Source organism: Lepisma saccharinum, chromosome 21 (genome assembly GCF_977018435.1).
Source record: "Lepisma saccharinum chromosome 21, izLepSacc3.1, whole genome shotgun sequence".
NCBI classification, from domain to species: domain Eukaryota; kingdom Metazoa; phylum Arthropoda; class Insecta; order Zygentoma; family Lepismatidae; genus Lepisma; species Lepisma saccharinum.
The window spans coordinates 29,267,577-29,295,544 of NC_139249.1; the positions used below are offsets into that span (position 1 = coordinate 29,267,577).

At 36.7% G+C, this 27,968-nt stretch overlaps 1 protein-coding gene across 1 annotated transcript in view; it reads right to left on the reverse strand.

The window, feature by feature from the left end:
- Positions 1-970: 970 nt before the first annotated feature.
- The window catches only part of Non1 (nucleolar GTP-binding protein 1), a 33,552-nt gene continuing 6,554 nt past the window's right edge, over positions 971-27,968 (reverse strand). Inside the window, exons 2-13 of the mRNA XM_083142551.1 lie at positions 25,663-25,833; positions 24,067-24,170; positions 22,905-22,988; positions 22,450-22,603; positions 21,526-21,768; positions 17,901-17,942; positions 14,406-14,561; positions 8,953-9,085; positions 7,195-7,394; positions 5,277-5,555; positions 2,219-2,356; positions 971-1,224 (exon numbers count right to left, since the gene is read on the reverse strand). Of these exons, the coding sequence (XP_082998677.1) occupies positions 1,069-1,224; positions 2,219-2,356; positions 5,277-5,555; positions 7,195-7,394; positions 8,953-9,085; positions 14,406-14,561; positions 17,901-17,942; positions 21,526-21,768; positions 22,450-22,603; positions 22,905-22,988; positions 24,067-24,170; positions 25,663-25,833 (1,860 nt within the window). The 3' untranslated portion in view covers positions 971-1,068. The remainder of the gene's footprint in view (positions 1,225-2,218; positions 2,357-5,276; positions 5,556-7,194; positions 7,395-8,952; positions 9,086-14,405; positions 14,562-17,900; positions 17,943-21,525; positions 21,769-22,449; positions 22,604-22,904; positions 22,989-24,066; positions 24,171-25,662; positions 25,834-27,968) is intronic.

Sequence of the window (27,968 nt, forward strand, 5' to 3'; positions counted from 1 at the left end):
ATATAAAATTCCAAATGGTCATTGAAGAACCTCAATGGATCATTCATCTTAATAAATTATTGTTTCGAGGTGAATGGAGTGCAGAGTTGCATATTTAGATATTTATTTTTTAAAAAGGAGGACATTCAGATTATCAATAAAAATTATAACAAAATGGCAGAATTTTGCATTAAATTATCAGATATACATAGATATATCGGATCAGTAAAATAATCTGCAATTTTACCAATAAACCGATATGCCTATATCGACCGATACCGATAAGAGTACCAATTAATCTGTTCCATCCCTACAAAATATAGAGTCCAAAGTGAGAGGGCAGAGTATGGGTGGTATTAAGATGGTACTTGTCCATCCCTTGTCTCACATATGAGGTTTAACTTATTCTGTTTTGTCTCCAGTTGTACAATGGGATGCACAAGCAATATCAAGCAAATTGTCCATCACAGTGTTCATGCACTTTGTTTTACTCAATGGGAGCATAACAAATTGAAACAAACTGCCAATAAAATCTATCGACAGTCTCTGCACCAGTGTACTTAAAAAAAATTCCATAAAAAGATGTAGGATGCAAAAGGAAAACCAATGAATGTAGTCAAGGGCAATTTGCCAAGCAATACTTGTGCATCTCACTGTACATGCCTGTCTTGTGCACCTTAAAACACCTTCCGTTCTGTTGCGAGTTTCAACTTTAAAGAAGCCTGTCTCATTTCAACAAGCCTTGAAAAACCTGGTCTCATCAAAGTCTTTCCACCTCGACACTTGCATCCACGCAATGCACTTGGAGCTATCCTGCTTGCAAGTGTTCTCAAACCTTCACTACTTTACATGAATATCATAACCTTACAGTTAACTGGTGAATAACGTGTTGCATAGGCAAACATGGTTAGAAAAATGACCCCTAAGTGGAATCTAAGGTTTCGAAAGGAAGAAATAAGGTCTGGGTATGACATAAGACTAACAAAAAGCATCAAATTCAATGAATTGTTTATGAACTGTTCAAAACAATTCCAACAATATAGTACATGAAGATTGATAAATAAACTGAAGGCTAACAGCTGAGTGCAGTTATCTCCTCTGTGTCTTTCCAATTCCACGCTTCCCAGAAAACAAATGCTTGGGCATTTTATTGCCGATGAACCTGTCAGATTCTCCTTTGAGGCCCCTGTTGTTAATCTTCTTTGCAAGTGCCTTTGTTGCTATCTTCTTCAATTTCACCTTCATCTGAAATAGAGATTTAACATTTCATTACCATAAGGAACAAATAGAGAAAGTGTTCACATGCCAATCAGGAAGATATTGCTTAACTATTTAGTTTTTGACAAAAACATGAAATGTGAAATAACACACTGTTAATGTTTATTTTTCATGTTTTTGAAAGCTGCGAGGTGGATTTTCCTACCATGTCTTGTCACGAAATGATGCGAAATAAACTGCAAAACAGAGAGAGAGAGAGAGAGAGAGAACCACTTTTCATTCTTACCCTCTCTCTCCTCTCTCTCTTTGAAAAAAGGGGGAAAAGAAAAGGAATCCAGAAGAGAAGGAGAGGGGGGATTTTTTTATTCTCTCTTTCTCTCTCACCCTCCCAGGAGCAAACTCTTAAAACACAAAATTTATAGTATTATTTACCATGCAACACTTTATTATTTATTATTATTAATGAATTATCCTGTGAGTTATGCAAATACAGAACATTTATTAATTCTGCTGTAAATATTTGAAAAGCTAAGATTTGCTCCTTTACACAGCATTAAACTTAATACTCCGATAACTACATAAATGTGCTATTAAAAGCAAAATGTTTCTTTTGAGTAATAAGTGTAGTTTTTAATATTTAATTTAGGGTTATATTCAGCATTTTAACATCAAAATGGCATTTTATATACTGCTTTTGATCCCGAAATTTACCCATTTTTGTACCAAAATCTAGTCTGACAAACAGGCCCTTCTGGAATTTTGGAGACTTACCCATATCTCCTCTCTTAAAGTGAACACTGTCTGGAAACTAGGAATATATAAACAGATCCTGGTGGACATTCCTTACCAAAATTTAACTACACTTTGGTGAAGAAACTGTGTGTGTGTGTGTGTGTGTGTGTGTGTGTGTGTGTGTGTGTGTGTGTGTGTGTGTGTGCATGTTCAGAGAGATTCTTCTGCATCACTTTTCTTTCAATACAAACTATGTAACAGATATGGCAATTTGCCAAGGAAAACTCACAGCAACATCCTTCACGCCCATTTCATCCCGTGGAGGTCTTGAAGAACTTCTTGATCGACCCTCAGAGTCTGTACGAAGTCGTTTCATTGGAGGACGAGACAAGGACCTGCTTCGGCTCCTTGCCCTCTTGAAGTTAGCCTGAAAATAAAGGACACATCCATGCATTAATAAAGATGCTCAACACAGAACAAAGTTTTATGTTTTTAACTCACATAGTTTGTGAAGCAATGATAGCTAAAATTTTATTTATTTACTTGCAGTGACGTGCGGTGACGTCGATACTTGGGGTAGCAATCAGTGGCGTGCTCAAGGGGGGGTTGGTGGCTCATAATTTCCCCCATTTAGGGCCCAGTATTCCTAAAAATAGAACATCAATAACAGGAAAAGATTGCAAAATGATGAATGAGTACTAAAAAAAGTACACGTAACTCCCACCCCATTTGAAAATAAAAAAGATTTGATTTGACTACTAAACGAGAGATCCTGGGTTCGAATCTCGGCTTGGCCATGGGCATTCTTTGAGTGTGTCCCTTCATCAATTATATTGTATCATCTTCGCGATTAGCCAAAAGTGGCGGAAAAGCGAAGTAAAATAAACCAAATCAAGCAATCAATCAATGATTTGATTTGATTTTTGTTACTTAGCGTCGCTTTTTAATCACATTTGGTTAATTACGAAGATGATACGATAAATTAATGAAGGGACAAACACAAAGAACCCCCATGCCCAGGTCGGAGTTTGAACCCGGAACTCCTGGTGAGGTAGCGCGCTGTGATAACCACTCCCCCACGGTTGGTTGATTTGGTGTTTTAAGTACACTTTATGCACAGAATTAAAACAGGTAACAAAACACACTTTTTGTAGTTTCTTCAATAATATTCATTTGGCTTCTTGAGTTCTGAGATACATTTTTCATATCAAATTATTTCATTATTCACTGCAGAGTACAACACAGGAACAAGAATGCACGCTCATCACGGGTTCGAATCCCGGCCTGGATTGTTCGAGGTTCTTTCATTAATTTCATCACATCATCCTCATTTTCGCAATAACCAAATGTTGCAGAAAAGCGAAGTAAAATAAACCAAACCAACAACAATATGAATGTGCGTTCTCTTGCCCAAATAAATACATCCGTTGGAGGCCAAGAGATTAGTATACGTATAAAAAAACACACAACTAAAACGAGAGCGAGAGAGAGCCTGAGCAAATATTTGTAATTTAATCATTATATATTCCATATTTAATAAAATAAAATAAAATAAAATAAAAAAAGCATAACATTATTGTCTGCACATAACACGTTCCCATTTCATAAATAATAAAACTACATCCCATATTATACATACATATTGTACAACGTGTAAAATGTTGTGTAAATACAGAGATCATAAGTACTGCAGAAAATTTTCCCTTGAGTTCTTTAGATGATTTACAAGGGAATCGAATGGAAACCAATCCCCTATCTGTCCTATAGGAGATAGACTGGGGGACCTGAAAGCACGGGCTTTCAATCATTGCAGCGGGGAGAATGAGACAATGGAGGTAGAGGCAGAAATCTTCCCTTTTCCTTCGGAAACCCGTTTCTACCTGGAACTGCTAAGGCGGAAGAAGAGCGAGCTAGGCCACTTTTGCCCGCGGATCCCACTGAGGGACGAGGCGCGCGTGAAAAAGAAAGTGTTGCATATGAACTGTGGCTTTAACAAGACAATAAATATTGTGATTTGAAAATAATTAGAGATGCGAGATTGATTAATCTATCTCTGCTAGACTAGCTACTCCTCAGTGCACGTCACTGTTTACTTGCCACCTACAGAGAAAATTTCTGCAATTACTGTGGCAATGATAAAATATAAATGAATACAGTTGAACCCCTATTTTATATAATCACACATTATTTGTGGTCCCAGTAATACTCAATCTTTTACATGCTGCTATCTCTTTCTAGGTAATTACTGGGACTGTGGAACGTAACCCTTGCGACTAAATTATGACTGAACAGCAAGCGGTGATCGAGTTTTTCATGCAAGAAGGGCTTGCACCTAAGGCCATCCACACCCGTTTGGTCAAGGTATGCACGGACACTTCCCTTTCCTTGCCACTGTTTACAACTGGGTTAACGAGTTCAAGAGAGAAAGAAAATCCATTCTATATGAACTAGCTTCATCATCATCGAGAACTGTCAGAATTCCAGAAAACCTTAAAAAAAATTAGATGAAGTAGTAATGACAGAAGTTTAAAACTGTCTGAATTAGTGCAGACAATGGGCCTTCTGAAACCTGCAATTCACCAGATGCTTGACAGAGGATTTTGTAAGAAAACTATCTGCACGGTGGGTGCCAAAGTTGCTCACACCGCTTTAAATGCAAGATCGGGTTGACATTTCGAATGAAAATTTGGAATTGGTGAGAACAAAAAAAATTCTGTCTGACCTAGTAACCTGGGATGAGACATGGGTACACTATTATGACCCCAAAACTAATCAAGGCTTCTATGCAGTGGAAGGACAAGAGTTCTCCTCCACCCAAGAAGGCAAAAGTTGAAAAATTAAGACGAAAGCTGTTGCTATTTTTTGGGACTGCAGAGGCCCACTGCTGATCAAGTTCCGTCCCAGAAATACCACGATCAGAAACTTTGGTCGAATTGCATCCTGCTATTCACCAGAAGACTGGGACTAATGACAGGTAATGGGTGAAAGTGTTGCATGTTAATGCACCACCACACACGTCTCACATTGCTAGGGCTGCTGCAGAAGAACAGAGGCTCAGGATGATTAGTCACCCCCATAAAAGAAAATGTTTTGCATCCTTACAGGTTACATTTTAAAGACACTGAAATTTTGATTCATCTTCACATTGACTATGAGCGAACAAAATTCCAACTATATGCAAGATTTACAGATAAAACAGAACTATTAGTAAAAGCATTTTTTATTTTTAAAAAAAAAATTGGTTGAATTATGAAGTGTGTCACAGAGAATATCTGATTGACAATGAGCCTAAGGTGTAGTTCTAACATATTGCTCACAAAACTTATTAATAATAATGATAAACTTACATTCTTTGTGCCAGACATATCAACACCGAGATCCTCCATCTCCTTACGCAGACGAGAAGCAGATCTGTCACGGACACGTGCTGCACTTGACCTTGGTATGATAGGCTTCGAGATGTTCGTTTTCAGCCTGGCAACCTGTTTGTTGATGGCTATCTTTTCTCGGATCTTTTTAGCAAGGCGACGGATCTCCTTTATAGTTTCATCCTCCTCGTAGTTTGGAATATCGTAAACTCCAGCCTCTATTCTCATCTGCTCTTCCTTCTCCAATTCCTCCAATTTCTACAATAAAGGCATACATTATTACCTCAAAATAACGACTAATCACAACAATTAAGATGGATGTTGATTAGATGAAATTGCTAAAGGAACACCTTCAAAGAACATCCATGCCTGACTCTAATCTGGGAACTTTGGTGGCAAGATCAAAATTCGACCACCTAACACAGTCAGCCATCGGGTTGGCAACATGTGAAAGACTAGCTTTTAGTTTAAACTCATTAAATTGAGATTTACTCTCCAAAATTATGTCCTGCAAAGTAAATTTTCATTTAAAATTCTTCACAACTGTCCATGTTACCGGATTAATTACCTAATTGTAAAAACAATTTTTATATATCCTACTGTGGTCTCCACTAATTAACATTAGTCTTCATCAGGACAATATTAAAATGGCAGTAAATCTAAGATCAGATTGATAAAAGATAGAAAAACATAAAAAAGTTAACAGGATAAAATTAGGTCTGAACAAAATGACATAACAATGTAGACCACATCACTGAGATGATAATGTACACATCATTATTATAATTATGTACAATTTTTTATTACGAAGGGAGGCTGATAAGTATTGAGTTTTACCCAGAAAAAAATGAGCTAGGAGGTTCAAATTTGCAGGGGGTACTGGTAAATTCTTCTATAGGTGCAAAAACTGACTTCCTATGATTTTAACTTCCCTTTGTCGTTCAGGTCCAAAGTGAAAAGGCAGCACCTCCAGAAAAGAGCTCCAAAGGCATCATCCTGTTGCATGACAATGTCTCGCCACACACTGCAGGTAAAACAATGGTGACACTGACCCCCATCCAGCCTATTTGCTGACTCCCATCTGAAAAAACACCTAAGGGGACACCGATTTGGGAGTGTTCAGGAGGCAACTAATGCTGCAAATGAGTGGTTACACCAGCAGTCGGAAGAATTTTATTTGCAGGGATTTAAGAAGCTGCAGGACAGATTTCGCAAGGGCATTGACTTCCTGGGGGAATATGTAGAATAGTGTGGCAGTTACAGCTTCCTAGCTCAACTTTTTTCTGGGTAAAGCACAATATTTATCAGCCTTCCCTCGTACAATTTGACACGTTCGTTTATTTCATTTTATAATGCACAATTAGAGACACTGAATATTCATTAAAAAAAAAATTCCAACCACCCAAGATTGGGAGGGGAGGGGGGGCACTAAGACAATACTGTTTTGGGGTCTGACAAAATGATATGCACCAGTTTTCCAGTCAACATATCCTGGAAATTATGAAAAATACACAATTTTCAATATTTCTACATCAATATTATGTCCAGAAAATAATTTTCTGATTGAGTGATTACCTCATGTGCAATTATTTCAAAACAAAACTTGCAATGGAAAATTTATATATTAAACTTGAAATGTCCTGTAGTACTTTAAATTGTTGCAATTTTTATGTATTTGTTGAAAGTGATATTGCTTTGGAACTAATTTTTATAAATACTTACCAATGTATGAAATAAATGAAAATACAGTTAAGTAGTTGTCAAGAATATCCCAAAGCACACATGGTTCGCAACTCAGTATGCTCTGAAACGTGTCATATAACTTAGCTTTTAAGCCACATATAATTTTAATAAATCTACACTTGTTGCTCGAGGATAAATGATAATATAAAGGTACCTTTAATATATCTGGATCAATGTAATCTGCAAGGTTCCTCCCTTGCCAGAATTCAGGAATAATATCATACTTGTACTCATCTGGTATATCGTAGTTCTTCTTCAGATCAAGCACATAGTCGTCACCCAATTCCATTTCAATCTCTCGCTCCAGTTTTCTCCTGATCCTGCTCACTTCATTTTTCGGCTTCAGGGCTTGCTCTGGAAAAGAAAATAATTTGAATGGACTGAAAGAGATATTGAGACATATATTGGCAATGATTTCCTGAAGCATTGTAATTTTCATTATACACTTTAACAGGGATATTTCATACTTTTTAAAGAAAATGTCATTCAGATAAATTGAAGATTTCTTGGAATTTTGCTCTAAATGTAAAAACAGAAGTTCCTCAATATTCTCCTGAAAAGTTTGCATAACCACTCTTGTATAAGATAAAATAATACAATATATATTACTCTTAATGTGTTTTTCATTCTTATAGTGACATTTTGTTCTGGTTCCCAAAACATTCTCAAGCTTACGCTAACAAGATATATAAGTTTGATTGACTGATTGGTTTGGTTTATTTTACTTCGCTTTTCTGCCACTTTTGGCTAATCGTGAAGATGAGGATGAATCATGATATGAAATTTATGAAGGGGCAAAGAATGCCCATGCCCTGGTCGGGATTCGAACCTGTGCATTGTAGCATGCTGCACTGACCAATCTGCCACAGTGCATGGCAACAAAATATAAACATGTGCACGCATGCACACATACCTTAGATGGACAGTGACCATACATGAATCTAACATGACAAGATTATTAAAACAACAAAAAAGGACATTTCTCATATTTTCCTGAAGGAAAAACAGAACAACAAAACGTACATGTTTTAATGCAAAAAATTGTTGTTTTAAATACTTGCATTTTAAAACTAAATAAATACTGTGTAAATAACTTATATAATATGGTATCTTTAGAATTAGAAGTCATTCATATCTTGATGATGAATGGATCTTCTTCACTATATCCTTCCATTCAAATAACATTTTGCAAAAATTTTACACAGTTCCAGGTAAACAGAACAGAAACTCAAATATTTTAAGAAAATTGGAATGTGGCACATTGTTGACATTGAAATAATTTCTACCCAACTATCAGTAGGTGATGTTTTTTCCAGCTTCCATTTAAATGACTGAATGTTACTATGCCATAGTTCATGGTAATAGTAGAGAAGGTCTAGTATTGTTGCAGTAATTCTATGCTATGATAAGTCATTGTCACAAAAAGGAACACTTTGACATCCCATTTTATGTTGTTTTTTTTTAAAAAAAATAGGGAACAAACACAAAACAAGGGACTGTACTGGCTAATACGGGACGGACGTCTGGCCATCTTAATCTAACAATAGCTACCAGATTCTTTATGAATTTCTAGTGATCAGGGGATTTGGATAATAGATGCTGCAATTTTTCGCATCTACAAAGAAAATTCACATATAATTCAAAGAATTTCCACTTGACACCCTGTATATGTCCAATATACTAATAAAACACTGTAAGTGTTCATTATTAACAATAATAAATAATAATAATTACCCATGGTGCATCAACCCGTGAGGGTCAGAGCCCACATACAGACTCCTGGCAACACTAATTCCTCTTGAAATGATTATTTTATATCATATAAGTATAATATTGGGTTTTCAGAATTTTCCATCAGCCCATCCATGCATTTCATAAACACAAGCCATGAAAAATTTATTTACTGATATACCTGGTATGAAAGGAGGTCTTTCAACATCGTCCCTTGGAGTGGGCATAGCCACATGCAGCCTGTTAAGAATATTTTCAGTCTTCTTGCTGCTCATTTTCTTCTCCACACGGAAGCTGAGTAGTCTCTCACATGCCTGGAAGAAACCAAAATATTTAGCCATATTTTGTATACATCAGTAGTGTCCACTGAGAATAGGCTGGGCAAACGCCAATTGCATAATTTTTCCAAAGCTCTCTCACAATATTTTCATGCATTTGTTGCTTTCTGTATGTTCCATGAAAGGTTAAAAGGGGCTGAACCCCAGTTTGGATTCATTTACAAATTTCTTCATGCTTACTTTTCAATTGTACTGCTTCTCCATTGAGGAAAAATGCAATTCACCTATGTTTGAATCTGTTCCTATGCTCACAACCTATCCCTCACGGAACTTGTGTTGTGTTTCCACATTTCTCCTGTAAGTTTATGCAAGACTGCCAGCCTTCCAAACTGTGGGTGTCTGCAAAACTTGCAAACTCTATGCTGTAGTTCATTTACCTTATTCATATATGGGAGTTTGAGTTAAGTTGTTGTTTTAAGTCCACTTATGAAATGAAGTTCGTGAGGGAGCGAAGATCAGCAGGTTTGCCTGTAACTCGAGAGTAGTTATCACTTAATGCTTTGGATGTTGCAAGAACACGTGGCATTCTTGTGTGACAAATTTATGAGGAGAACTGGGCTAGCTATGTGAAGGAGAACAACAATTTGTCAGAAATTACTGGCTGATTTTGAAGATAAGCTCGTTAAATTCCAACGTCATGTTATCAAGTTACAAAAATCGTACAATTACAGTCTGGGACAAATAGACAATGCAGATGAAACACCAGTGTATTTCGACATGCCACGAAATTACACAATTAATCAGAGAGGTGCCTGTGAGGTCCGTATTAAAATGACTGGATATGAGAAACAGAGAGTCACTGTTACTTTGTGTCACAGGTGATGGCCATAAGCTACCGCCGTACATTGTGCCGAACAGAAAAGCAATACCAAAGAACGAGGTGTTCCCGAAGGACGTACTTCTTCGTGCACAAAAAAATGCTCATGAAAAACTGGGTGAAAAGTGTGAGGAAAAGATGACCCGGAGCTCTTCTGTGCAAACGAAGCATGCTTGTTCTGGATTCATTTCAGGGCCACATCACGGAAGGCATGAAAACTTTGTTAGCTGAGAGTTGTAATTCCAGGAGGCATGACGAGCCAACTACAGCCTCTGGACGTGTTAATCAACAAACCATTCAAAGCTAATGTGCGTAAGCGGTACGAAGCTTGGTTGACATCTGAAGACCACACCTTCACACCATCAGGGAAGATCTACTTCCACGATTGCTCACTGGATTTCCGATGCCTGGGAAGAGGTCCCTGCTAATACCATAATACAATCTTTCAAGAAGTGTAGCCTGACCAATGCTCTCAATTGATCAGAGGAGAACCTGTTGTGGGAGCATACAAGTAAACCTGATTCTGACCTGAGCCCTGCAATGGATTCTTCTGCTGATGGCGAGAGTGATGGTGAAAGTGAAGAGACTGATTGACAAAACAATTGTGTAAAAACAGAAGTTACCGATGTTGCAAGGTAAAGTACCGTATACCGTATTTGTAAACAAATAAACATGTACCCTATAGATGTTTAAATAAACAAAAGAATGTAACAACAGAAGTTACCAATGTTGCAAGGCAAAGTGCCGTATAGGTATTTGTAAACAAATAAATATGTACCATATAAATGTTTAAATAAACACCACAAACCACAAAGGTTAAAATATGAACGTCTTTGTGCATATTCCTGCACCTTAAATTCGAAGATTTTTTTTCTGAAAAAATTAGGCGAAAATTCAGGTGCACCTTAGATTCGATGGCGTCTTCAATTCGAAGAACTACAGTATTTAAAATGAATTATCATTAATGTAAACTGTTTTCGACTATGTTTAAGCATGATGTTATGTACTTGCTTGTACGGTTGTGTGTAAAACGGTGGGCATGTCTCTATGAGCTCATTTAAAAATTGTATTGCTTTTTTTTTCTATTTGATTAGCAAACAGATGTAAGACAATATCAAAGTAGATGGTTAAGTGGAAAAAAGACATGTTACCTTCGTCATGTGTAAAAAACAGAAATAAATAAATAATACTTCTTTTACTTTCCTCACAACCAACTTTGTAGATGATAAGCAATAAAAGAGGGGGAAAGAAACACACTGAAAGGTAGAGAGAAAGGGAAAAAAATAAATGAGTGCTAATTCACTACATTACATGTAGCTTTACTCAGGCGCGTCGCGTGATAATGTTCGCATGAGCACGTGAACACTCATGTATATGTTTTAAATTACGTACATATTAAATGCACACACACACACATATATTTAATTGAAAAAAATACTTTTTTGATGTTCGAATATATACACACAATTTACTCGGAGTTGACGTCTTTCACGTCTGATAACTTTTTTAGATAGTTGGTAACACTGACTCCTGTGTTGCACGGTTGCGATGAACACAATTGCTGTGTTGTGTGTTGTGAACTGGCAGCTAACGGGCTGTTGGCCACTATACCGCGGAAGTGTTCACTGGTCTGTGCGAACATATGGTGCTGGGAGCCCGGATTTTCAAGCGGCAATACTTCTTGCATTCGGCACCAGAGTGCAGCATATACAAGGCATGCCTAGGGGGACTCGAGACGGGCTGCACTACATAGTTGCAAACTTTAGTGTGAAGTCGCTAAACCTGGTGGATTTTAAATTCCAGTGGGCGCTAAAGTTCACGGAATAGTGACGCGCGACTTTTCTTTAGAAACTAGTCTGCAGGAGTTACATATCTTTCAAGGTTTATATGATTTGCGCATGTGCGGCTAAGGGCCATTCAGACTGTGCAACTTTTTTTTAGTAATCGACGTTTTTAATGCAAAAAAAAGAAGAACTCTCACCGAATTAAATTGCAAAGGAAAGTGCCGACTACATTTACATCAATTGAACGCGCATTTTTATGGTAACTATACTCAGAATAGTATGGAGTCCTAGGCCTAAATAGCTGTTACCGTAAAAAAATTTAATTGATGTTAGTAAATTATTTTTACTATTCTCTACGTTATTGGAATATGCTTATTGTGAAGAACAAAATATAACTTTCAGAATACTAGAGATGCATTTTTGCTACACATAATATTTTCTTCTTTGAAGTTAGAAAGTTAAAATGAAATATGCATAAATTCTCATTTGAAATTAAGTATTTTTTTAATGTACATATAAACGCACAAACATTGAAATTTAATTTATTGGTTGGAATAAACCTGATGTAAGTTGTTCTTTACAGCACTTTTTAAAAATATATTTTGCATTTTTCACCAGTAAATTTGATTCAGCAACTTTTAGCGCATGTTGAAGATTTAGCAACTTCTGCGTTTCAGTTGTTGGCAACACTGTTGCTGTGGGAGACCTGCAAGGGACACGTTATTTTTGGAAAGGTCAAGTTCCCTTCCTTTTGCGGGGCAATAAAAAAGCCTATGCTCTTTGGCGGCAACCGGCAAAACGCGGTTAGAGTGGTGTCGACTGTTGGAGAGCGCGATATCTATTGGCAAGCGGTTGGGTGACCTTATGCGCATTGGCTTCCAGACGTGCGTGCGTGTGTGTGTGTGTTGTGCCGTGTGTGTAGTGTAGTGTTGTGTTTTGTACACTATGAATACTGTTAGGAGTTTGAAAGAAACTCCATTTTCGCGAATGAGCGAAGCAGAACGAACTGAAGTAAAAAGGATGGGCCCTCACCAGCCGGACCTCTACATTGTACAAGAGGTAAAATACAAGTAAAATTCACCACAGTGGTTGCAACAGAAATTACTAAAGGAACTGTATCCTCTATAAAGGTAAGTGCCAGCATAATGTAGAATTTAGTTTCTCTTGATATCATTATTAAGTGCATTGTGCGTCGGTGTGTGGCGTTCAATTACTCGACCCACAGTGAGAATTTTATTTTTTTCTGTGTAATATCTAGAGCTCAATTATAAGTTTCGGCCGGTTATCCTTCAGGAGGGAGTTCATGTGCAAATGTATAATTGAAAGTGCATATTTAGAGTGTGTTCTTTGGCCACTTATTCGGACAAATCAGTAAGTAGTCTTGTTTGTAATAGATACATTTAAAAAATATTTTAATATATCTAAAAGAGAATTGTTATTCTTTTTTCATCGGACAGTTCTTGTAATTGAACAATTCACTCGAAGCATGGATGGGCAAAGGACACATTCTGGGCGTTTGTTACCATTTGCACATAGCTATACAAAAAGACTGCCTCTGGAAGGATTAGTTTCGTGCAATGCATAAGATCAAGGATGGTAAATATGTTTGATTAATTTTTTTGGTGTTTTAAGTCCAATTTATGCTCAGTAAGACTAATCGGGACTGGACCTACAGTTTTAAGTGGGATTCGAATAACTAAGTTCCTCCACGGGTATCGAACCGAGGACCCCTCGATTAGAAGGCAACGACGGGTAAATATGTTAATAATAAGAGTGTGCCGCGGCATCCTGAGGGGCGCAGGGGTGCTGCGAAATGTTCCAATATTTTCACTGAATTGTTAGTCAGTGCTATGGATGTTTCAAATATGTGCTTATTTAGTACATTTTTACATATGAAATGTTTCTGAATTTGAAATACGTGTTTAATTTTTAACTTAAGGCATGCAATCTTACAAGTAACTGACTGATGCAAGTGTTAGAGAGGGCTACATTCTGGGCGCCGCGGAAAAATCTTGAAACGCTAAGGGCCCCGTGAAGCAAAGAAATTTGAGAACCCTTGCATTAAATGGTCAAAATTCAATCTCTCTGAACAATGGCAAAATGATGCTAGGAAGGAAAATACGAAACACGAGGGAAGAAGGAACATATGGAATGTCACATTGATCATAAGCATCCCAACCGAGTTATTGTGGGCGGGGCGAGGTCATTCTGTATAATTCCCAAATATCTTACATACAAAATATTTTTTTTCTGGACTGGACGCGTCCTCCCCTCTGTCCCGCTAACGATGCACGTGCTTTCAATGCTGAATGAATGTGGTTGGTTAACATATGGTCGGTGTAATAGAAAGTAGATTGCGAAGTATGGTAGTCTTGCATTGTACATACCTGAGATTGCATGTTATACTAATTAGGTTGCACTAACCATTACTAATTGTAAATTGCGTAATTAAAAGGGTATTAATTGAATAAAAAAAATGTGTTACTTCAAATATAGCGTGATTTTTGTGGGAAATAGTTGAAAATAAGTTGAACTGTTATTCCTACTTTTTCAATTGAAGATGAAGTTACAAGGGAGAGGAGTAAATCTCCATTCAGTATAAAAAAATTATTGTGAACACCCGTATGTGAACAGCACGCGATGCCACTGGCTTTACTCCTTTTGCTAAATTCTTTATGTAAGGAAATGTAAGTACCTCCTGTTTTATTGTCATTACACCTTCTTCTGATATGGTGCTCATCTCATGCATAGGAATTCCCTCGTCCCTGATGGGGGCTAACGCTTTAAGCCTGTCCTCATCTAATTCATCAAGTCGTATGATATCCACCTTATTCAGAGCAACCAACAGGGGCTGGAAAAGAAAATACACAATGAGAAGTGGAAACTAGTCAAAGGATCAAAATTACAGACTTATTTTACCAAAATATATCTAAAAAAAAATATTGGCAATATATAAATTAGTAGGCCTATTTTAAAATGAAAGTGAGGTTTTCATTAAGAAAAATACATGGTATTTAACATCTCCACTGTCTTTCATTCTGTTCTAAAAAAAAATAACATTAATGTAAACAAAGGTTGTTTTGCAGCATAACATGGTAAGAAAGAAAAATCAATATGGCCTTTAAATTATATTAATTTTTCGAGCATGTACACTCCTGTTTACATGAAGTGGCACATTTTGTTAGGTTGGACAGTTGTAGTATGTGCCACTTTAACTAAAGAGGAGTGTACAAACAAGCAGTGCTCAAGAAGCACTTTCATAGTTGGGTTATGTTATCAATACCATATAATTACTACTACATTAGGATAAATTATAAAGAGAATGTCTTATCTGTAACTGAACTAAAAAAAAATTGCCTTCCAACTGAAAAGTTGCCATGTGTTCCCAAAAGATGCAATAATGAGGGAAATTAAAAATCCCCGATTCCAGTTAAACCATCATTAAAAACACAAATTACTGACCAAGCTGAAAACTGAGTAATACTGTTGTTAACACTTTCCACTCTGGCATAATTCAATTTTAATATCTCATAACAATAAAAGTTACGAGGGTCACTATTTATATTTTGAGCCTAACAATGAAAAAACAGGAATTTGGCATTGACAACTGCTTTATTGTTTTTCGAAGTATTCTCCTTTATGGTCAATACACTTTTGCATTCGTTCGAACCATTTGTCAAAGTAGTTTTTCCAATCTTCTTGAGACACCTCCATAATATGGTTTTTGAACGCATCAACGGCATCTTTCGCCGACGAAAATCGTTGCCCATGCAATTTATTCTTGACATTCGGGAAAAAGAAGAAGTCATTGGGTGCCAAATCAGGACTGTACGGCGGATGACCCATCAATTCGATTTTTTGACTGTTCATAAAGTCGGTTGTTAGACTAGATGTGTGACAGCTGGTCTTGTCTTGATGAAGAATGATCCGACGGCGTTTGTTTGTTTTCCGTATTTGACCGAAGACCTCTGGCAAACAAATTGTTGTGTACCATTCAGAGTTGACCGTTCTACGTTCCTCTAAAGGCACAGTTGCCACATGACCAGTTTTCCCGAAAAAACAGGCGACCATTTGTTTCGATGTGCTTCGAGCATGAACAACTTTTGTTGGATTGGGTTCATCTTGAAACACCCATACAGTCGACTGCTGTTTACGTTCCAGCTCATATGCATATATCCATGATTCGTCACCTGTTACAATCTTATATACGTCTTTTGAAGCACCACGATTGTATTTATTGAGCATTTGTTTGCACCAATTGACGCGAGCGTCTTTTTCAGTTTTTGTCAAATTGTGTGGGATCCAACGAGAACATACCTTTCTCACAGCTAAATGATCATGTAATATTTTATATATGCTGGTGGAACTAATGCCTATGGTTGCCTCCATCTCACAGTATGTCACATGACGATCTTGCAGTATTAGGTTTTGCACAGCATCAATGTTTTCTTGAACAACAACTGATTTTGGACGACCTTCGCGAATCTCGTCGGTGAGCGAATAGCAGCCATGATTAAATTCGTTATACCAGCGTTTCACAGTGGCAAAGGATGGGGCTTCATCGCCAAATGTGGAAGTAAGTTGATCGATGCACTCTTGTCTTGATAATCCACGTCGAAAATCGTAAAAAATCATCGCACGAAAATGTTCACGAGTTAATTCCATTTCATTGTTGTCGCGCAATCTCCAAGGCAACATAAACAACACAAATGAAGCTATTGACAAAACATTTGAAGTACGTTATGGTCAATAATGCCAGACGATTCCGTGCAAACGTCAAATCGCGCCTAACTTCAATCAGTGTTGCCAAGGCTCAAAATATAAATAGTGACCCTCATATCTTCAACAAAAATAAATGGGCACGTTGATGAAGAATTTAAAAATTTACTGGTAGGTTATTAGGATCCAGAATATGCAAAATATCTAGCACACAAATATTCAAAGTTTATGATGAAAATTGCATATCTCCCTTTATTTTTAGATTCTGTACATGCCACTTGCAACATTCAGGTACTCAACAGTCATACAACTTAAAGTCTACAGTGTCTTAGCATTACTCATATTTCTTAACTATGATGAATCAAGTACTGTGCCACTTAAGAGTTGGTTCAATGGCTGGTAAACATTTTGGTTATTCAGCACTGGGTTTTTCAATGCAAAAATAACCAATGGCACAATAGGTTGGGCACAGCAATTGTGCTGGACGTGGAATTCGCTCTTGTCTCAATTCGAATGAATTACGATAAGGCAAATGTGGTTCATGGTTTACATTGTAAATACAGAAATTCGCACATGCATATTATGTATTATTACAAAGAAATACATGTGAGAGGGAAGCTTTTTTTTCTAAAACAGATCAATCACACGAAATGCAAAATATTACATAGTACAAATAATTATGATTTTTTGTGGAACAAAGGAAAGGAGAAAACTTAAAATATAAATAACTCCCACTTGGGAATGTAATTTTCAGAGGTGGGCATTTTGCACACATATTTTGTCGACAAGCTTTGTACCCTCTTTGTGCATATTTCATACTTGGGAGAATCGAACATTCATTCTTTGTAAGCAACTTGTCTCTACCTGACAATGATATAAAAAAGCAACAATTTTTATACAATGGTAATCATTGTAAATAATAATCTCTCTCTCTCACACACACACACACACACATATATATACACAAAACATCTGGTCAGCACTGAAACTCATGACAAAACGGAACATGCACTCCAACCTACAGCCTACAACCATACCAGCAACTTGGTTTCCTTCACGATATAACAGATATCTATAGCACGGGTTTACAAAGTGAAGTCTGCCCACCATTATCCTTTCTTTTACCTGTTACTATGCACATAAGTTGAACCCTGCGAAGGAAAAAGGGTTTATTTTTACACCAATGTAACTTTTTATTGAAATATTTCTCGTTCAATCTGACTTCACAGATTGTCTGGTGTAGATCATTCTTTCGATGAGGCAGACATATTCTTTTGCAACTTCCAGTTACCTTACTTACCACTGAATAAAGCTCAAATTAAGAGTGAACTACGCATGAAAAACTCAAAATTTCAGTAACCTCTACCTAACCTAACCTATGCCAACTCGAACTGTGTCAACATACTCTAGAAATACAAAATAAATTATATTGGCTACAATTAGGACACAAGCATAATAAACATGTTCTTACCTTGTTTGCAAACAGAGGTCTAATATTTTCAAACAGCTGAACCTACAAAAAAATTAACATGGATTTAGTCAGAAAATTTACAAGATTCATACACTAAAAAAAAAAACAATCGAACATGGTGCATGTTAATGCAATCTTAAGTATGTTTTTGCTCTATGCACTGTCAGTGATACTTTTGAGCTCCTGCCTAGCCAATTTGCTAGCAGTCTTGAATTTGTTGCAGCAGTACTGGTTTCATTCCCTGGTGGAAGGTCAAAAATTTGGTACTGACCCAGCATCGTAATGGTAACTGGGGAGCTATGAAAGTAAAAGTGGTGGACTTTGGTTTCAAAATACAGAAAACAGTGTTGATGGAACATGACGCACTGACCACACATCAATCAACTAAAAACTGCTTGGCAGGTTCTGACCCTCAAAACAGTTGTTGCACCAAGGAGTAGATGCGTTCCATATCATGATTACAGTATGGGTGCTACATACGGTATAGTACAGAGTTAGCATAAATAATGTAATAAATTTGATACATACACTCTGTAAAAAAAAATTAGCATCACTTTGATATGTCAATTTGTAATGATAGTAAGTAAATACATTGACTAGTACTTAGTATGGCCACCCCTGGCCTTCCTAAGTGCTTCCAACCTTCGAGGAATGCTATGAATGAGATTTTGACAATATTCGTCCTCAATTTCATTCCAAACATGTACAATTGCTGCCATAAGTTCCTCTTTCGACCTGTATGTCTGATTACTAAGATTTTTGCACATCATAGCCCAAAGGTTTTCTATAGGATTCATGTCTGGAGAGTTGGGCGGCCACCAAAGTCTTTCAATATTCATATCATGAAACCAGTTATTCACCACCTGAGCACGATGACAGGTTGCATTATCGTCTTGAAAAATAAAGTAGTCCAAATTCTGTCCAGAAAAATGATGTCCTGCAGTTTGTAGAACTTTCCAATTCAGGATTTCCAGATATTGATCAGCCTTAACGGTCCTTGCGCAAATATGCATCCTGCCAATCCTTTTGCAGAGAAACATGCCCAAATCATAACACTGCCACAAAACTTTTGAGTTTCTAAAATACAAGATTTTGCAAGTTCTTCTCCCTTCCACATCCACAGTTTAACTGAGCTGTCCCTCCCCAGCAATTTGAATCGTTTTTCATCAGAAAATATCACATGTTCCCAATCTGTATCATTCCATGCGCCATAACGTGTGACAAACTCACGTCTAACTGTTGCATGTGCGTCAGTTAGTCTGGTTTTTTTACGTGGGATGTGTTTAGAAACACCCTGTTTCTTTAGTCGGGATACTACAGTAGCATGAGTAAGATTAATTCCCACCTCATTTTGAAGTTTATGTTCAATTTGGCGTGAGCTCATTCCTCTGTTTTTCAGTGCCATGTCCTTTATCATACAATCCAGTCGAGGTGATGTCTTTTTCTTTCTGCCAAAGTGACTTCTCAGTGATGATTTTCCATGTTCTTGTTGCTTTTGCAGGCAGCGGCTAACTGTGGATTGATGCATTTGAAGTTGTCGACCAATTTCTCTCTGAGAATGACCATCCATATGCAAAGCAAGAACCATTTCTTGCTTACGTGGTGAAATGTCACACTTTCTGCCCCTTTTTGTCAAGAAAACATGCTCAAATACACTACACAGCACCAGAACACTTCACAAATATGATAACGTATACAAACTGTCAATAATGAACATGTAGTTGCAACATAAAACACGTCACAAGTTGCACTACTAACAATCGTTTTACAGATTCCTGACAATTGATTACAAAGCCTTGCAGCAGTAACTGATTGCAACACCCTCTAGCGGACACTCCAAACACTAAATCAACATAAGAATAACACCACACTACGCAGTGAATCCAGACCAATACTTCAATCAATTGATTTCAAGTTTTGCAGGAAAGATGCATGCATGTGAAACTCAAAATTGTCAGCATCCGTAATAAGAATACAGTGATGCTATTTTTTTTTTACAGAGTGTATAATAAATCCATGGTGCAACAGGCAGCGAGGGGCAGGGCCTACCTACCGAATGCCGGCCTCACTCCCATTTGCCGAGTCATCCAACCAGTTACAGGGTGCAGTGTGGTCAGCCCAACTAACTGCCAGTAGTCGTCGTAGGTTTTTATGACCAGGTTACGCCACTCATTCGTAGCTCCACAATTCCCTCACAATAGTAGGCGGCCACCGGTCCCACACACAGGCCGAAATTTCAGGAGACTCGAACCTGTGTGTGCACGTTTAATTGAATCAAGATGAAAAAAAAAAAAAAAAAAAAAAAAAGTTTTGTTGGTCTACCTTGCAGCCTTGTAGTTTGCACCGTTCACCACCAGGGGCGATATTGGAGACAATGGCTTACATTGAAGTGAGGAGAGCTTCCCACATATACAAATCTGTAATTTGTGTGCAACATTTCCTTACAAAGTTTGCTGTATATCCATCCAGTGATCATGCAATTCGTAAGTGGAACTCCTAATTTACAAGAAGGGGCTTCATTTGTAAGATAATGTCAACAGGAAATTCCAGCAGAGGCACCAAGCTCCCGGTAGTGAACAATGCATGCTGCAAAGTAGACCAACAAAAACTTTTTGACTAATATTTTATCCGTACCAATTTTATGTGCCTGGATTCCATTTTAAAAACATGGGTAATATATGTGTTTCAAATTAATAACATATTTTGTGCATCTTAATAACACAAAAGGCAAGTCTGATACAGCACTCTGCAAGTAATTAAACATTTATAAAACTATACGATAAATATTCTACTACAGGTAGTTATTTTGAGTGGAATATACTCAGAAGGTTTGATGCTACTCAAATCATGAAAAATCTTTCAGGTCTTCAGATATGGGATTGTTAACCCATATTTAGTAATGTAGATGATAGTACTGCCATTTCCCAATCAATATATCTGTTTTGCTTGCTCCACATATAAAGTGAGATGCATAAATATTACCAGGCAAGTTTTCATTAATGTTCTTTTAAACAATGTGATGTTCAAGAACTGAAATAAAATCTCTCTGTACTAGCATCATGTAGCATGTGCAAGAAAAATGAAATTAAAGTACTGATGATAAATTTGCCTGGTAATAACTTATGCATAGAGGCATGCATATTTAGTCTTTAGTAGAAACACAAAATGTGAAATAACATCCAATATTTGTAATTTTTCATGTTTTGGAAAGGCATGAGATGCATTTTCCTACCATGTTTTGTCATGAATGATGTAAAATAAACTGCAAAATGTGAAATAAACTCTTAAACACAACATTTGGAGTTTTTAGTCTCAACACTTTCTTCAGTCTGAATTATTCTATGATTGATTAATACAGCTGTAAATATTTGAGAGGCAAAAATGGACCCCTTTATATTGGAATAAACCTAACACACTGATGTACTATTAGAAGGGATGTTTATTTTGTGTAATAACTGTAGTTTGTAAATCAAATTTTTTATTATATTCACCATTTTAACACCAAAATGTCATTTTATATACCACTTTTGATCCTGAAATTGCCCAGTGTTTGTACTGAAATTTTGAACTTTTATTCACCATAAATATGTGAAGTGCTTACGCATCAAAGTGAACTATACCATACCTGCTCTTCTATGGAGTGACCACACTGTTCGGAAATGTCTAGAATGTACAAGACACATGCACGCAGATGAGCAAGTGCAGTGACGGCCTGCATTTCAATGGTGTTCCGATCTTCCAACGGATGGTCCAGGATTCCAGGAGTGTCGATCACTTGCCAGCGGAGGTACTTGTAGTCCATATGACCCACATACAGAGACTTTGTGGTGAAAGCATATGGCTCAACCTCAACATCTGCTCTTGTTATCTGTAATAATAACATGTCACTTCAAATGTGAAACTATGCCTTGTGCCAAGAGGTACATGGTTTTACCAAAGTTAAAAACAGTGTGAAAACCAAAAACAACACACACCAGAAAAATAATACAGATCTTGGGCTGTTTTCATACTCTGCAGTATTGTATTTCACGAATATGCATATAAATTGTAAGTTACCAGCAAAACTTTACTATGTAATCAGAACAAAAATAACACTGTCAAACAAAGAGGGCCTAAAATATTTAGTGAAACCTCAATTTTATGTTTTTTAGGGGACCACAGGGGAAAAAAATTTAAGATTCAGGAAAATGTAATTTTATATCATTTTACCCAACTTGGATCATGAAGATAGAAGGTACAATGTGGAAAAATGTGCAATCCGGGAACATAAAACAAGGATTGCAGTGTATTTAAAACATTATGATTCAAACAATAAAAATTACAAATGCATGCAAACCTGAAGGACTTGTGGTCACCATTTATTTACTTGAACCTCTCAACACATGAACATCAAATTAAAAGCCAAAAATATTCAGGTATAATAATATTATTCTGTACATAAACTTTTAAATATTGACCAACTGGTAGACTTTTCGCTTCCGCTCTTTTACCTGCATGAAATTAAGGTAGAATTAATCAATCTCACCAAATGATGTCAAGTAAAACTTACCTTGTTAATAAAGCTTGATTTTCCAACATTAGGAAAACCGCAGATTAATATAGTCCTGGTGTAAGGGTCAATGGAAGGCAACCGAGCCAGATGCTGTCTCACCTGCTCCAAGTACTGCAAGTTTTGACCTTGTTTCTTCGTTATGGTGACCATTCTGCAACAAACACAGTATCAGAGTCAATACTCAATCAATTTAGTAAGGGCAAAAATTCAACAGCACGAGATTTGAACGCACCTCAATGCATTTCTCTGCACCAGATATCATCAGTTCTTGGTTCTGGTTTTACATGCTTTCGGCAAGACAACTGTAACTTGTGTAGATCACAATGTAATTCAATCATATGGAAATGAGGTTGTACAAAAGCTTAACAATTGAAAAAAAAGCTGTAGCTAATACTTAGCTGTTACAGTGAATGAAAATATGGCAGGTAAATTTTGAAATTGGATTCACTTACCTTCCCAGGGCTGCTCTTTTCAGCTGTTTACACCGATACAGGGAATCACCAAATTTCAACAGTTTCACATAATCCTTGGCCACACTGTCAAGCAAGAAACAATAGATTATTATAGGATTTATAGAATCCAAACATTTACATGCACCAATGCAATGTGGTTGTATATCTGGACCAACCACATTCTAATATATTACACACATTTCATAAAGGATGGTAAAAAAAAGTAACTCTGTGCATCATATTGGAGGTGATGTGATCAACACCATTCTCCAGCCATTAATGAGAGCATGGGTCAGCCTCAGAAGCACCTTGTCCACAGATACCAGAAAATATCTCACTGGATATCATATACCCTGGGTTCCCCACATACAGTCAGATATCTTCTTTACTGAACCCCCCCACCCCAATTTGTACTATTGGCAAGTATAACCTAAGTGTTAGCATTCCAAACTTGTACGCAAGATTGCCACTTTGTACATGTCTCATTGAACACTTTCCAGACTTCAGGTTCAGCCGAGAAGACCGATTCAATGATTTCCTTGGTCACAACTATAAGGCTGAGCTGGATCTTTGGCCGATGCTAGGGAAGCCATTTTTGAAATTTCCTTTCCTTTTACAAAATCACTATGATATTCCAGATTCTGAAAAAATTTGTGACGATTCTCCTAGAGCATTCACATGAATCTTCATGTGGTTTTCTTTTGGTATTTGCTAGATATTATCAATAGTTTAATATGTCTATGCAACCACAAATCTATTGTGAATATCTAAACAACGACGAAAGCAAACCACATGAAAATTCACATGAATTTTGTAGAAAGAATTCTGAGCAGATGTAATTTTTCAGAATTTGGAACATGATAGCGTTTTTTTTCAAAAGGGGGAGAAAATTTCAAAAACTACTTCACTGGCCTCAGCTAAAGGTCCAGCTGAGCCTTAAGCTAAGTTTTCTCCGTTTACCTAGTTTGACCTTGGACTTAAACAAAGGATAAAAATTGCTCAAGTTATTACTCAAACATGCATTTCTGTTGAACTATCATCCACAGGGTTTGTGATGTAGAATATATGGAATTATATTGATCTGGTAGTACGTTCCTAATAGCGCAACTGCAATAATAGCAGAAAAGCCCACTACTTGCAAGGCAATTAAAATGCAACATACTTGTCAATCAAATGTCGTGCTGTGTTTAGCTGTCCCAAAGCCAATTTGTAATGGTCCCTATCATACAAGATATTCAAAAGGTCAGCATAGAATGGATGGATATCCTGCAAGAGAAAAAACAAATAAATAGCACAATTTGAAGTAGATTAATCCAGAGCAATACTTCTAACATCATTTGGAAATTTGACACCTTTGTATGCAATAATTAGTAGGTAAAATTCCAAGCTATGGATATGGAATATCATAACCCACCACCAAAGTTATTGGTTCATTACCAAACCCAATTGTTGTTTGCAAATCTCACTGGGCATTACAAAATCTATTTTATTCAAAGGTATATAATTTCTTGCTTGCATATTTATTGGAGAAAAATATGTGAGGCCATTGGCTCACTGTACCCCCTCGAGAATTATGTTGAATATTTTATAATCGATAGATTTTGGATAGGCTTACCATTTCTTTTTTGGTCCAACCCAGGACATATTCGCACTTGTTAATGATGAATTTCAGTTTTTTTTTTTTTACAAAAATAAATTGAAATGACTTAAAAGACTTAACATTTTATTGGAACATTAAACTATAAATTGTACAAAAAAATATTAACATTATTTTCTAAAATCAATTCATTCATTTTCAAATGTTTAATTGAATAATACATTTTCTGATGTTTAGGAAGCCTCTCTGTTCTAGGTAGCATTATCTGTTAGTTGACTCAGTTGAACTTTTCACTAGACATGACTTTCTTTCAGAAATGACTTGCTTGTTTTAATAACATCATAAAATTCACAACATGAAAGTTCTGAATTGATTTTAACATTCAGCAGATGTTAAACAGTGGATACTAGAAGTCTACCGCTTTCTGCAGACCAAATATTCCCCATAATTGAAAATACTCTCTCAACTGGAGCAGATGTTTCAGGCAAAGACATAGCAAACTCAACCATTTTAGAAATGTAGTTACGTGAAATATCAGTCTTTTGAAACACCTTAAAAATTGCTTGCCACTTCTCTTCAATAGTATCTGGTACTTTTTCAGAACTTGAAGCACAACCTACCTTTTGGTTTTGAATTACCTTGTTCAACAAATAGGTCATCAATATTTACGGCATCTTTTACAATTGCATTAATAACTTGTGCACTCTCTTGTAAATCAGAAAAGGTATAATCAATCCTTGCCGGTCATACATTTTGGTCGTGAATATTCTATACCAGTAGCTATTTTCATGTTCAGATTCTCAAAATCCCGGACAGCTCAAAAAAACAGGACTGTCCGGTCTAATCCCAGACGTATGGTAAGCCTAATTTTGGATGTCTTACAGAATATAAAATTAAAATAATGCAAATATTTGATCCCAAAGTATGGCCCGCATAAGTAAAAACCTGCCATCTCTCAGAACTTTTGCTGCTTTCTATTAGTAAAAACTGGTGTATCCACACTCAAATATCTATCATCATGATTGTTCTTTCATATTTCGGTAAACATGAAAAATCTAACACTCTGGGTGAGGTCTTTTTCATTTAGCAAACCCCACATTAAATAATAATAATAATAGAGTAAGGTGTCACGTTATCAATGAAGTCACATGAAATACTTACATCTAATTTAGGAAACTCTTGTATGATCCGTGACAATCTATCATGGAAATTCTGTTGTGTGAATTTAACTTTCCGCATGTAGAACTGACGAATTCTTGATATTTTGTAATGCTTGTGTATTACAGTTGGAGTCTTTCTCTGGGTCTTTGAGAGCATTATATCAACGAAGTCCTGGAAAAGCACACAGTGTTAAGCATTTCATTTCACAACATAATGTAGTCTACACAAAATGTTATTATTCCTAGACTTGAAAGATTAAATAAATTAGTTAAAAAGGTAATTACACACAACAAACATAAAACTGCACTTTACTTAGAAACTTTTACTGTCAAATGTATGAATGCAAACAATCTTACTGATACCATAACTATTAATTTTCGCTAGAAAACATTGCAGATATACAAAGGACCAGGGTAGATAAAAATCATGATTTTTATTTAAAAAATAAAAAACAAGCTTAAAATTGCTTGTAAGGTCTCTGGCACCATACAGAAAGGCTCTTTCTGGTAAACGGCCCTGTTTCAACAGTTTGATTAACCTTTATTCTGCCGCGCGGGTCTGATGAAAGTAAGCCCAGTGTTGCCGAGGCTTTTGAGCACGAAATTTAAATTTGTATACTTATTGGAGAAAAATCGTAATAACTCTGGCAATATGGGACCAATCTACTTGGGATAACTTTTGTTTTGAAGCTAGGACATCAGCGCATGCAACTGTGTACAATTTGGAACGGTTACGGGCAGGTGGCGCAACCCCCCGAATGTCAATGAAAAAACATAAAAATGTAGAGTTTGCCCCCTCTTTCTTCGCTATTTTGGGAATATCACATGAACTTTTGCCTTTTTTTCAAGGAATGGACCTTTCGCAATAGAAAGAAACTTGTTTCATGTTTGTGGGTGCAATACAATTTGAATAATGAGCCAAAATGTAATTTTTTTTTTTTTACAAAAAATAGCCAATTTGCATATTACTCATAAAATTGTTATAACTCTGACACTATGGGACCAATCAACTTCGGATAACTTTTGTTATGCAGCTAAAACATCAGGACATGCAACCGTATACAATTCAGAACCCCCAACCGATGGAGTTCACCCCCTCTTCTCCGGCTATTTTGGGAAGAAGACACAAACTGACCCCACCCCTTAGCGAGACCTCCTGTTGAAAGCAAGCTCCCAAACTTCAAGAACAAAGATGACTCTGTGTGTCACATTCGGCATTGTTAGATTGAAGGAAAACAGCGTCATAAATAGCAAGCGTTTATGGCTTCTCTGCCAACTCAGGACTCGAACACATCAGGTGGGCTTGTTGGAAGGGAGAAAGTTTGGATGACATGATGGCAAAAATTGTTCGGAAAACGACTGTCAGTCTTTCCACCCCAATATAAAAATATAAGTGTGGCAACACTCGATAATTTTATCTAAAGCTGCATGGTTCAAAAATAAACCAAATTACGACAAGACACTTATTTTTTTGGTTTAAATTTAAACCAAATTTCAACTAAAGGTTAAAGCAAATTAAAAATTAGGCTATAGACATTCATCTATTTCCGATATTGTATATATGAACCTATTATGTAAATGTTTGTTTAGTGTATTAATGAAACTATAATAATTTCAGTAGCTTTTCTTTCAGTGAAAATAAAACATTCTGGAGTACTATATACAACACATTCGTTTTGGCTCCTGGTCGAGATAGCACATGACTGCAGAATGGTGAGGCATGGCATGGATACTGGCATTTTCGATCCGTAACATCATGTCGGAAATGTGTGAATGCAGTTGGCAATCACTTTGAACAACTCTTATAACACAGGTTAGTACTCATTATGCAATTTAAATACAATTTTCTGCATGCTAAAGATATGTGCTTAAAAATAAGTGGAACATCTTCTTCTTCTTCTTTTGCTCTACAGCCCTTGGTGGGCTCTGGCATCCCAAACAATCTTCCTCCACCTCGTTCTATCTTGAGCTACATTTTTCCAATTGCGTATATTCATCCTTCTCAAATCTTCCTCAACCACATCGATCCATCTTCCCCTCGGTCTTCCTTTTGGCCTTGTTCCCCACAATTTCTGATTGAATACCAGGCGTGGTAGCCTATCCTCTTCCATTCTCATCAGATGTCCCGCCCATCTTAAGCGTTGAGATTTTGTATATCTCACCACATGTTCATATTGAATCAATCCTTCTAACTCCATATTATTCCTAATTCTATAGGATCCATCTTCATTCCTAACGGGGCCAAAGATCTTACGTAATATCTTCCTTTCAAAACACATTACCTTGCTTCCTGCTTTAGATGTAAGT